Below are 14,199 nucleotides of genomic sequence, written 5' to 3' on the forward strand. Positions count from 1 at the left end.
TGGTATTATCATAGCAAGAACCTATACCTCATCCTTGTCTTGAATTTTGATTCCGACTTATCTTCCTATACGGAGTGATCTATAAATGTCTCTATTGATTAACATACAGAGTGAGTCATATGTGTGGTAACCCTTCAATAAGATAGAGACTGTTGTAGATATAAATACTGTAATTTCCAGGATAAGTTATTGGTCGAATACTCTACCTTTTGACGTACAACCGAATTTCAACCTTTCATAAGGGGGTAACACGAATATTTTAAATGTGAACACCCATTGTGTGGTACATGTTTTCAAAGGCCTTTTCAGAACAAGAAAGATCACAATCAATAGAAAGTTTCTATGATACTTTTATCCAAAATAGCGGCCAATTAAAGTTTTAGTTTTTGAAGTTCAAACAATCATAGCAATCTTATTTATGCCATCTTTCTTGTTTTAGAAAGGCCTTTGAAATGATGTACCAATGAGTGATTACACAATGAGTGACTACATTTCAAATATTTGAGTTACAACCCATCATTTCCTTGAAATATTAAACTTCAATCATCCGCCATTTTAGATACAAGTATCAAAGGAACATTTTTATTGAAGTCATCTTTCTTGTTTTCAAAAGGCTTTTAAAATGATGTACCAATGAGTGACTACATTTCAAATATTTGAGTTACAACCCCTCATTTCCTTCAAAAATTAAACTTCAATCAGCCGCCATTTTAGATACAAGTATCATAGAAAATTTTTATTGATGTCATCTTTCTTGTTTTAAAAATACTTTCAAATGATGTACCACACAATTGGTGTTTACATTTCAAATATTTGAGTTACAACCCCTCATTTCCTTCGAATATTAAACTTCAATCATCCGCCATTTTAGATACAAGTATCACAGAACATTTTTATTGATGTCAACTAAAACTACAATCAGCCACCATTTTAGATACAAGTATCAAATACCATTTTTATTGATGTCATCTTTCTTGTTTTAAAAATACTTTTAAATGATGTACCACACAATGGGTGTTTACATTTAAAATATTCTAGTTACAACTCCTAAGTCACCCCTTTATGAAGGGTTGAAGTTCAATTGTACGTCAAAAGGTAGAGAATAAACATATAGACAGAAGCTGCTCGTTTAATAGTATAGGATTAACATAAGTGAGCTTTTGATCTTAGAGAAAACAAATAACAGTTTTTAAGAGTAAATTACGATTCAAATGATTCAACTAGAACAGGTGACATAGTTTTAAGTCACATATAATTTATCATCATGAAATCATTCTTTCACCTACACAATAATAATCTCTTGAAAGCTATCATCAGCTATCATGAATCTATACATTTAACAGATACTGTAATTATCATTTGTAAGATAATCTTGCATTGAAGCTCATCTCCATTATCCGGGTATTGTTTATTGATTTGAATTTCACAGTCAAAGTAACTCGGCTCAACCAATCATCTTGATCATCAACTCGGTTCCAACTAACAAGCCTGATCAAAGGAGCCGCCTGCCTGAAATAATTGATAGTTTAACCACTATGATGCTCAGTCATCAGATAACAAGCAAGCTTATATCTGCGCGCGCTACACGTGGCCTTATCAATAACAACCATTTGATTTGAGATTTGATCTTCACTAGATGTTACTAGTAGTTCTGTGAACAGTAGACCTCACGCAGTATTCTCATCCAAAAGTACCTGATCGAAACTATAGACCTTATGGAAATACAACAATAGACTGGCTTCTCCATACATCTGTGTAATCACTTGTCAGCTGATTTATAATGAATAATTATTCTATAGTCTGATTTCGACTCTAATATTGGCGTATGAAGAAGGCTCCTTTTTCCTTCTATAATATCTTAAAAATGCAAAATTTCCAAAAACCTTATATATACATCGACGCGCAATTAAAAAAGGAACATACCTGTCAAATTTCATGAAAATCTATTACCGCGTTTCGCCGTAAATGCGCAACATATAAATATAAATAAACATTCAAACATTGAGAGAAATGCCAAACCGAGAATACGAGATTTCAGGGTAAAGGTTAACAAATATTGTGTTTAATTGTTGTACAGTTTCAGGAAAAAAAGTGGTCCCGAACAGGGTTGATGATCGATGATTGATTCACTTTTCGTGAATTGATGATTATTTTCAATTGAGTAAATTAACAGTTCCTTAATTCTTATGTACCTTAATTCTTATGAGTAAATTAACAGTTCCTTAATTCTTATGTACGGTATGCATTTAAGTTAAGTGCAGTAGCTTATATTTATTTTTTGTAAAGTTTTTTTGTATTCTGTTTTTGGCAAATAAATAAAGTTCAAATTCAAATTTTATTTTATACTAGCAGGTGACCCGTGCTCCGCAAGGGTTTGATTGGAAAGTTGACATACTAAAAACCTGACGTGGTAGAATCTTTTACAATTAAAAATAGGCCTACAACCATCCTCAATAATCTAAGAATCTATATGATGCAAAATCTCAAGCAAATTAGTCCAGTAGTTCCGACGTGATGATGCGCCATTCGTGGATTTCCTATCCCGTACGTGTATAAGCCAGTTCTTTCCTTTATTACATTATAGACTAGCAGGTAACCCGTGCACCGCAAGGATCTAATTGAAAAGTTGACAAATCAAAAAATTGACTTAATGAAATCTTAAAGAATTCAAAGTAGGCTTATAACCATTCACGATAATCTAGAATCTAAATGCAAAATTTCAAATTGATCACTCCAGTATTTCCGACGTGATGAAGCGACATTCGTGAAATTCCTATCCCGTACGTGTATAAGCCAGTTCCTTCCTTTATTATATTACAGATAAACATTAAATTGACCTCCTATGGAGGAACCTCACCACTTCTTATGCTTCCAGTCCAGTAGTTCCGACATGATGAAGCGACTTCGTGAAATTCCTATCCCGTACATGTATAAGCCAGCTGCTTCCTTTATTATATTATAGATAAACATCCATTGACCTCCTATGGATGAACCTCATCACTTATGCTTCTCTTAACTCACCTCTCTTATCTACTAACTCCCCCTATCCTCCTCTTTCTACTATTCCCATCCGAAGATGAAATTAAAATTCATTTATTTTTGTATATTTGGCTAAGTGTTTTGTATAATATGTTTGGACTTTTTAACATCAAAATGAACTTTATTCCGAAGTGAAAAGTGTAAATTTAAAGTATTGTGCTGACTATAACCTTAGTGTCCCGTTTCCCATTAGGGAACTTTGGACTATATACGGCGAGGTGGAACTACCCTTGGGTCTCCCCACCATTCAAAGCCATACGCTAACAATAGTAATTTATTTTTGAAGTCTTGTTGACTAAAACCTGTTGTGTATGTTCTTGCTATTCATTATCCTATAAGCCAGTGGCATCAAACTCCGAGCCAACTATTGTTGCTAATTGCTACCAAGAATTGTTGCTAGTTGCTACAAAGTTTGTTGCTATCATGATTTTCATTGCTACCATGATCATCATCACTACCAAGTATTGTTGCTACCATGATTGGAGTATCTCCTAAGTTGTCTGGCGGCTTCAAATAATAATGTTGATCAACTTCTTGTGATTGCAGTAGAATTTATGGTTGCACTGCAGATATTGATTTTAGCAGTGGTCGAGTGAGCACTACGGCGTTGTTCTTGTGAGTTCAGCCGTCCTTGCTTTGTTTCCGTATGATCAATCTTCAGTATGTGCCTCGCAATAGGTGTGCAAGTGTGTGCATGCGAGTGTGTGCGTGCGAGAGGATTCCAAATAGATGAATGTGTGCGTAGGCTTTGCTTGTACGTGGGTATGTCTTTGTCTATCCCTTGGGTCCGTGCTCTTTCCCTTAGGGAAAACATATTATCGTCCAGTTCTTCCCGACCTTCCCTCTCTTCTCATCTATTTACTTCCTCTCTCTTTCTCTCTATCTCAAGATAGAAAGCGAAGAATTAATCTCCAATGATTGCCCAAGCATTCAATCAATCAATCAACCCCACTCCTCACTTCTTCCGTGTCATCATCCTGTTCCAAATATTTTTGTAAGAGCTCTTGTTTATTAGTGATTGTTGAGAGTGTACATCCACATCCACATACTGATTCAACGTTTTATATTCTTAGTGAGGAAGATGCGTAGACAACTAATGATACTGTAATAATGTTATCGCTTCTTGAGAGTGTAATAAAAAAAATTAAATTGGGTATCACCGTTCATTAATTTCATCTCTCTCCTTATGAAAATCTTAGATTAATTCTTCTTCAGGAAAAAATTGAATTTTATTGAAGGTTAATTTTGGTTTATAGCCGGATGGGATATTTTTATTTTTGTTTTCGCCTTCATATTTGTTATTTTCTTTATACCAATCTTATTGTTTATAGTTTTATCATTTTGCAAACAAGTTTTAAAAAATATAAATCAAAAATGAACTCACAGCTAGCGCACAAATTCGCTTTGCTAACTGTGCCAATTCTATTTATTCAATCGAAATGTATTATTCATTTCGATGATTATGTATGTACTGTATATTTCAGTTATTATTGTATTAACAATTTGAAATATTTCAATTGATTTTGTATATTGGCAAATAAGGAGTGATCGTTGGATTTGGAAATGAACATGATTGTAGAGCATGCATCACCATTTCATTTTTTGTAAAAAATTGACATCTATTGAGTTAATCGTTGGGTTTGGAAGTTTTCTTGTTCGTAGAGCATTCGAAAATTCCTGGAGGAAAATCAGATTGTACAACGCTCATTTATGAATCAAATTAGAATTCAATAGAATAAACATACCATAATATATTAAATGCCACTTTCAAAAATTTATTGTAACAGTAAATCTCCCACTTCTAGGTGGATGGGAGATAAAGAACAGGCACCGAAACTTACCCTCCCTGATTTTAATTGTGATTGATTTAATTTGATGTAGAAGTATGTTTTCAATTTAAAAATGATTTTCGTGTGTTTTGAATTGTAAATTGAGTGTGTAATTGAAGAATTTTAAGTGACACATAACCCAGCTACATTTGGACTGTTGTATAAATTAGAATTAGAACCGTTTTGAGCTTATAAACCTGTGGTACTTTTCTGTAAGTTGTGTAATTCTGGATGATTAAATAAATAAAAATAAGTAAATTTTAATGAGTTTTCGGAATGTAGGTTGTACCTAAATCCAATCTCAAGATAATCGATCCATCAGATTTTGAATCACTCTGTCAAAGATTTAGACTGTTTATCATACTATCAAGCAGACTGTTTTAGAGGTCTATACAAAATACATGCACAGCACATTTACAAGGTGATGAATGATGTATTTATGATGTTTGGACATCGTTAGAAGTTATATTCAATCTCCAACTCTGACGTTTCATCAAGTTGATAGTCCATTGTCATCAAACAGTTTACAACGAACCAAATATATCGTCCATGTTAAGTGTTAGGACATCTTGGAAATATGATTTAATCTCAAAATCGACGCAAGATCGACGATTACTGTCGATTATTGACAGTTTTTACTGTTTTGTTGGGGTGAGAGTGTAAGAACGGCACAATTTGAGAGACTACCAGCGTCACACAGCTGCATGGGAAAAAACTACGTGAACTATCGGCTTGGGATAACAGTAAAAGTTGCGACATAAACGCCCTATACCATGGGATATCTACTTACGCTATTGTTTCTCTATGATTGTATGTAGTAAATAAATTGATGTTTTTTTTACACAGGATAAGTTTTGATAAAAACAATATAAAAACCTTGGGATATCTACTTACGCTATTGTTTCTCTATGATACAATTCACCTGCTTTATTTGTGCAAGATAAGACGTTCTACCAGCAACCCAAGAATGTTCAAATTTTCAAGAAGACTTTATTCTAATTTAACGGCTCAACTCTACCCCGTTCACCATGAAATTATCATGGCACCAATATCAAAGGGACTCTTAACAGCAGCGGTAGAGACGCTCGACATAATAGAAGTCGCGGTCTCCTAATGGTGAGCAAATCCAGATTCTATGTAAACAAACCGACCGGCCCATTCAAAATATGCCAAGTGACCTGGCTTGCCATTGTTCGAATCAAAAGTTAGCTCGGGTGGCATTCAGGAACATGAATGTTTTGGCAGGTGGCAGGACGAAGGGTGAACGGTGAAGGGTGAAGGGTTTATCCGTGTCGTAGGGTCTGGCTGGCCCTTGACGCTATCTGCTTGCGTGACACCCTTATCAGCTGTTCTCGCTCTTCCTTCTTCTCGTTCTTTCTTTCTCCTTTCTCCCTTAATGCGACACATTAACTAACGACCTTCGTCCTATGTCGAGCCCGTTCCTATACCTATGTAGCTACTTAACATACCTATATTTGCTCCTAAATATCACCTGTTCCCTTTGCTTAAAGAGCGCGTGCCTCTACAGTGTACTTAGTGATTTTGACATGCCCGCCTCACGCCATCCTAGCGGGCGCCATAAAGGTGGTGAGTCTGTCCATGCATGCTCTCCACACATACTAAATGCCTAAATGTTTCCAGCTCTCGGATTTAACGTCGTAATATTGAGCCACGCACAATTGGCTAGCCAGATTTGTTTAAAAGAGGTAAAGGAGATTGGTCACATTATATTAACAGTGTATTGAAGTTTTTAATCCAAAAGAGGTTGGGATTCACTTCTTACTTTCTTTACTCTTTTAAGTCGGCAAATGTTCGAGAATGATATTAATGTATATAGAACTAGAAGAGTAGTTGGAAATTTAGCTGGACACCCCAGGGTGTATAACACTTTTTTCAGAAATCCTTTGTCTTTTTGGAGCCAAAATTTTCCTACTATCTACCTGACTATATAAGAAATACTGAGAACAAAATACTTCTGAAGAAAAAACAAATATCAAAATGGCTTACTGGATGCTATTGAGAGTTATTTTTCTGTAATTATCTGATTTCCATTCTATTATAATACTTCTTTTACCTTTTTTGCACATACCAACTTGAAAGAGAAAGATGTGTGAGTGTGTGTGTGAATGTAGCATTAAAAACTTTTTTCACTGACCTCCTACTTGCATACAAATTGAGAATAATTTAGCAAGTAGTATTTTTATTTTGACAGGAACTAACTGTATATATGTTTATATCTGTATAGAAGTTTATATCATTATTTCACTGGGTTGTGTTTTTTTTGTCAAAATAGAAAATGATTTGATTTGATTTGAACTTCATGTACAATTGGCTAGCCAGATTTATTTGAAAAAGGTGGAGAAGATTTCACTCTTCACTATATTATAATACATGTATTGGAGTTTTGTAATCCAATAGAAGTTAGGATTCACTCCTCACATTCATAATTCTTTCAACTCCACACACAAGAAGCTAGCCACATTTATTTGAAAAAGGTAGAGATTTAACACGTCGATATATTATAATATATGTATTGTAGTTTTGTAATCCAATAGACGCTACGATTTACTCCTTACCTCTTTTATTCTTCAACTTCTCCCTCACTTCTCCACTAGTCCTCATAAATTTCTTCAGGACTTCTTGGCAATTCATAAGAGATATTAAAGACTATTAATGTCTGGTTTCAACAAGCTCGGTCAAGACTTTAGAACATGATTGAATCACGTACGGTTTACAACGAGTGCACTCCCTGCACTGTAACAGATTATCATTTCTATCGTGATAGTTACTATCAATATTATTCCAATGCGTAGATCGTAACCAGCCTTACCATGCTCAAAACATTCGCATGAAACTGAAAATTAATTTATTGTGAGTTTTTGAATTCAGTTTGAACACAGTGCTAGTTTAAACAATTTTCAGATTGAACTCTATTAGATTCAAATTTGTAGAGTCATTTTTGTTATAATTTGGATAGTTCATTTCGAGCTTAAGCTGATTCAATTCAGTTGAAGTTTCTACTGTGCAAGCGATCATAATACTATTATTTTGAATATTCAATTATTCTACTTGAGTTTCAGCGTGGAGAGATGTAATGTGTGTAGTCTTTGATGAGTGAATTCAACGTTTTCGGCTCAGTTAAACAGAAAGTTGAACAAGATAAACAATTTGTTGTGATACAACAACTGAATTCAACCGATCTATAAGGTGTTACAGTTACAGATCAATTAAAACGAATAGTAGCTCAACAAATTATTGGACAGTCGGCTCAGTTAAACAGTTACAGATCAATTAAAACGAACAACTAAAATTCAACTGAAAATCAACTATTACACTGAAATCAACTGAATCAACTAATTGAGACAACAACTAAATAGGCTCAGTTAAACAGTTACAGATCAATTAAAACTAACAACTAAAATCCAACTGAAAATCAACTATTCCACTGAAATCAACTGAATCAACTAATTTAGACAACAACTAAATCCCAACAAAATCCATATAGTGTTACACAGATCAATTCTAACGGAAATTGACTCAACAAAGTATTGGACTGATGGAGTTGTTATCAGTTAATTGCGCGCGAGAGATCCAGGGAAAAGAACGGAAAACACGTTGTTTTGCTGGCGACAGGCCTATCATCATTCATCAGCCGCTGTTTTATTGACTGTTGCAATCCGATGTCACAGACAAAGCAACTATGGAGTTGTTACCACAGAGCTGTTGGTTTTGTGGGTTTTGACTGCGAGAAAAAGAGAAAGATAATGCGAGTTAGAAGGTGAAAAGCGAGAGAAGAAAGATGATGACAGGAGGAGAAGAGAGGGAGATGATAGAGGAGAGTTAGGAAGAATGAAGAAAGATGATAGGAAGAGGAAGAGGAGATGATGGAGAAGTGGAAGCAGGGAATGAGAATGGTGAAGGGAGAGAAGAAGAAACGTGTTAGGGGAAAGATGATAGAGGAAAGATGATATGAAGAGAAAGAGGAGACGATGAAGAAGTGAAAGGAGGGAACGAGAAGAAGTGAGGTTGCCGATCGCATCAGTTGTAACGTTTATTACAGCAAACAATTGCGATACTGGGGGGAAAAAACGTTGTTTCAAGCCGCTGCAATAAATTAGAACCGAAATACATATAGGTCGGCACCAAGTGCTGGGGTACTGGCAAAAACAGAAACTGTAAAAACGGCACCGAAATACAAGTGGCCGGTGGAAATATTGTCGCAATAAATCAATTGCTAGTGATAGACCATGTCTGGAGGTGACACAATGTGCCCCCACCCCTTCTATAGGCTTCCCCCCTACCACAACAATCGCCAAAAACAACTGAAGCACGGATACTGCCGCTGATTCAACCATCGTTCTGTCTCTGCTCGCGTTTGAATTAAAATCAACTTTTTGTGATAAGTATCGATGCTTGCGGAGTTCCTGGGACTCTCAGGAATTGACTAGAAAATTACTCGATAACTGAAGTTGTGGGGGAAGTGAGAATATGTGGTGTTGGGGGATCAGCACTATGTGCTTCTACCATTCAACTATATTATTATATATTATTATGTATCCTTCAGTGTATAGGTACAGTGCTATGTACAGTGTACAGGTAGAAATTTGATGCCTGAATCCATCATGAATTCATTTTTTGATGATGTACCTATTGTATGAATCATCTTCCAACAGTAACAACAACTTTTTTATTCATTTGAGAATGGTCTAAGGCTAGGCACACACCAGTTAGTCAAGACAAGACAAGACATGATCAGACACGTTTAGTCAAAATACTTCACATAGTTGCTTATGACGCAACACACACTGATTAGTCACTGCAATTAGACATCTATAAGCAGCTATATCATGTCTCATAAGCAGCTATGAGAAGTATTGTGACAGAACGTGTCTGATCATGTCTTGTCTTGTCTTGACTAACTGGTGTGTGCCTAGCCCAATCGTTTATAAGTATATGTAAGCATTCGGAACGTATAAGTATCGTTACAATGATACGTATAAGTATCAACATCTTATTCTTCCCATTACTCTTCCTTGCAATATTCCCTGTAGGAGATCATAACGGTGTGGGTTTCTCATAAGACATGTCTCAAGCCCCAAGTATTGCAACTTTCTCGCTTTCAACTAGCTTTGGCTTTCAACTATAGGTGCTATGAAAATCATGAATGAGAAAACAATATAATTTGAAATTTTTCAGTGATTGATTCATTGTCATTGGTTATTTATGTTATTTTGGAAGTATCTCGCTGACGACAAAACATGCATGATGAAAATGTGTGAGTGTGAACGATAAACATGCATGTCCTACCGTTAGTGGTCAGCCTTAATCTGCGTACACATATTCGCGCTTTCAACCCGCACCGAGCACGCTCCTCCCTCGTACCGCTCTCGTACCACCATCGAACCACAGTCGCTCCACCCACGCACCCATCATGAACGTTACGGAAGAAGTTAGATCTTCTCGCGTTCCCCGGTCGAACCACTCTTGCTCGCCGGTCGATCATCAATCGCTCTGCTGGAGTGACGTTCGGTTGCGGAGCAGAGCGAAAGTCTGTACGCACCTTAATGAAGAAGACAACTGATGTGTTTATGATTGTTTGTTGCAGTGTGGTCGTTGCGTCTGGACGCGATCATAGTGCCGCCGTACGTGTTGCATGGCGATGTGGTGCTGATGAAGTGCGAATTCGACCTGGAGGAGGACAGCCTCTACTCGGCCACATGGTACAAGGACCACGAGGAGTTCTACAGATACGTTCCCAAGTCATCACCAACCCAGCACCGCTACAACATGGAAGGAATCACTGTCGATGTGAGTACAGCACTATACTGTTTTATTTATGTCACTTACCACCATTGAATCCATATTTTACTCTGCTGTCGTTCTGACACTGTGTTACTTGTAAATATTTGAAAAACACCAACTTTTCTTGGAGTATTGAGGAATGCATTTCACTCCTGATGACAGGCTGATGAAGCTCCTCTGCAGGAGTGAAATGCATTCCTCAATACTCCAAGAAAAGTTAGTGTTTTTTAAATATTTACAAGTAACACAGTGTCTGAACTACAAGAGAGTTATTATACAGGGTGTTTCAGAAGTAGTGTCGAGAATTTTAGGGTATTGTACCTGGATGCTAGGAGACTACAAATGTCATATTTGAAGTGTCCAAAACTCAGCGGTTATCCTTATAGCTGCCATTTTGTATTTTTCACTTAAAAATTTTTATCTCAAGAACGAAATGTTGTATTGATCTGAAATTTGGCATGAATATTTATGCTATAAAGACTCAACTATAAAAATAAAAAAAAAATTTTTCGTTGAAATTTTTCAAAATGGCGGCCATTTTAAATTTTTGATGGCGAATATCTCGAAAACCGTCCATTTTACAGAAAATTTACAAGAGACAAAAAAGTTAGCAAATTTTTTCACGATTCCAATGATACCTAATTTATTAAGATTGGTCGAAGAATAACAGAGAAATTAATTTTTTTCGTACTGCATGCATGACCACTTTTCACCATTTAAAGATCAATATTAATTTTTTTTATAATTTCATGAAAACCGTTCTTATTACAGAAATATACAAGAATAACTTTCCTCCAAATTTTATTTCACATTGAAAAATATTAATTTCACTCAAATCGGTTCACTGATACTAATGCAGCAATTGCTCAAAATGCCGTCCTTCAACTTGATTACACAGTCTGCACCTTTCAATCATGGACCGTCGAACTGCTATAAAAGCATTTTCATCATCTTGAATGGCACCTGCTGCAGCAACCACTCTTGCCACAAGGTCTTCTTCGTTTTCTACTGGCGTGCTGTAAACAAGGTCTTTCATATGGCCCCAGAAAAAAAATCTAAAGGGTTGAGGTCAGGTGAACGTGCGGGCCACGGTACTGGTCCACCCCGCCCAATCCACCGCTGACGATAGGTCATGTTCAGAAAGTCCGTAACAACATTTCCGAAATGAGCAGGGGCACCATCATGTTGAAACCAAATATTATATCTGTTTGCAAGAGGCACATCTTCCAAAAGTTCTGGTAGTATATCTCTTAAAAAAGTAATGTACGTGGGAGAATTCAGACGATTAGGAAGAATGTATGGTCCAATCACGCGATTACCTAAGATACCCGTCCAAACATTCAGCGAAAATCTATGCTGATAACCACGCACTTTGACCTCATGAGGATTGTCTAAGGCCCAGACGTGACTGTTGCGAGAGTTGAAGATTCCTTCTCTTGTAAAGCTGGACTAATCGGTAAATAACACTTTTTCTAGAAAATTTGGTTGGATAATGTCTTGCTGAAGAAACCAACGGGCACAGTTTACTCTTGGCTCATAGTCGCGTTCAACCAATGAGTGAACTTTTTGAAAGCGGAAGGGGTGAAGTCTTTCCTTGTTTAGTACACGCCACACAGAAGAAGCACTTGAATTGATTTGCTTTGCAACTGCTCTCGTACTCTTCAAAAGCAACATTTCGAACTGCTCGAGGCCTACCAGCAATTACCCTGTTCCGTTCAAATGAACCAACTTCTCTCAGCCGATTGTGAGTTCTTGTGAACACCTTGTCGGAAGGGAGACGGCGGTTTGGAAATGCAGCTGCATACATTCTTCTTGCTTCGGTCGCATTGCCAAGAGCTGCTCCATACATGAAGTGAATATCGGTGTACTCCAGCGAACTAAATTCCATTACAATAATTAAATATTTGTGTAGAAGCAACGTAAGAAAATATTGAAACTGGAAATTAAAGATAGAAATAAGACCTAGGAAACGTGAGACTAAGAAATAGGAAGCACTACATCTGGTTCTTTACTTTTAATGAAACAACAATACTTTTACAAGACAAACATTATCATCTGAAAACCATTGTGAAATCATCTGTTTGCCCATATGGAGCCACACCGAGTTTCAAAGCTTCATCTTAAATACATCTGCAATTAAAAAATTAATATTGATCTTTAAATGGTGAAAAGTGGTCATGCATGCAGTACGAAAAAAATTAATTTCTCTGTTATTCTTCGACCAATCTTAATAAATTAGGTATCATTGGAATCGTGAAAAAATTTGCTAACTTTTTTGTCTCTTGTAAATTTTCTGTAAAATGGACGGTTTTCGAGATATTCGCCATCAAAAATTTAAAATGGCCGCCATTTTGAAAAATTTCAACGAAAAATTTTTTTTTTATTTTTTATAGTTGAGTCTTTAAATAGTTGAGTCTTAAATTTCAGATCAATACAACATTTCGTTCTTGAGATAAAAATTTTTAAGTGAAAAAAACAAAATGGCAGCTATAAGGATAACCGCTGAGTTTTGGACACTTCAAATATGACATTTGTAGTCTCCTAGCATCCAGGTACAATACCCTAAAATTTTCGACACTACTTCTGAAACACCCTGTATAGTGTTTCGTCATCGAAAGGAAGATCAATTCCATATTTTACTGTAACAGTCTATTGAGTGCTATCCCCGTTCTCATCTGCTTTGATATTCTATAATATTTAGTGAGGTCCACGTTATAGTTGAGACTGGCAAATTGATAAAAGTCTTGAAGTAACCTTTATTTTAAAATTTTTAAATAGTTCAATAATTAGTTTCGACCCTAACTTAGATCATTCTTGATGATAATGACCCAAGTTAGGGTCGAAACTAGTTGTTAAACTATTTTAAAGTTTAATAAAGGGTACATCAAGATTTTTATATTGTTTTTATTAACTTGTTAAAAAGTAACCAATGTGAGTGTAGTATTTTTTTGAGACTGGCAGTATGTAATATTAGCATTAGTGCTGCTATCCTTGTCTAGCATTCAACAAAACAAGTCTGGGAATTATATTAAGGATTGCTGAATTCGAACAATATCAGACATAAATAATTATTGGAAGGTGTCATTAAGCCTATGTAATCGTTTGAAGTTCTCAGGAAACAAAATTGAAGCGGAAGGAATTTCAAAATTTAAAGTTATTTGAGAATTCAAATCAGAATATTATATATTACATTACATATTCAATCATACTAGTAGTTCTTTGAACAGTGGACCTCACGCAGTATTTTCATCCACAAGTACCTGATTGAAACTATAGACCTTATGGAAATACTGCAATAGACTGGCTTCTCCACACATCTGTGTAATCACTTGTCAGCTGATTTATGATGAATAATTCTATAGTCTGATTTTTACTCTATTAAGGAGGCTCCTTTTTCCTTTTATATTATCCTTGAAATGCAGCATTTCCAAAAACCTTGTATATACGTCGTCGCGCAATTAAAAAAGGAACATACCTGTCAAATTTCATGAGAATATATTACCGCGTTTCGCCGTAAATGCGCAACATA

The 14,199-nt window shown here is 35.9% G+C and overlaps 1 protein-coding gene across 1 annotated transcript in view; it reads left to right on the top strand.

Annotated features, from left to right (window-relative positions):
- Positions 1–14,199, top strand: part of LOC111061006 — a 253,961-nt gene that overhangs the window by 187,351 nt on the left and 52,411 nt on the right. Inside the window, exon 3 of the mRNA XM_039429182.1 lies at positions 10,474–10,676. Coding sequence (XP_039285116.1) covers positions 10,474–10,676 — 203 coding nt within the window. The remainder of the gene's footprint in view (positions 1–10,473; positions 10,677–14,199) is intronic.

This window comes from Nilaparvata lugens, chromosome 5 (genome assembly GCF_014356525.2).
Source record: "Nilaparvata lugens isolate BPH chromosome 5, ASM1435652v1, whole genome shotgun sequence".
Taxonomy (NCBI): Eukaryota; Metazoa; Arthropoda; class Insecta; order Hemiptera; family Delphacidae; genus Nilaparvata; species Nilaparvata lugens.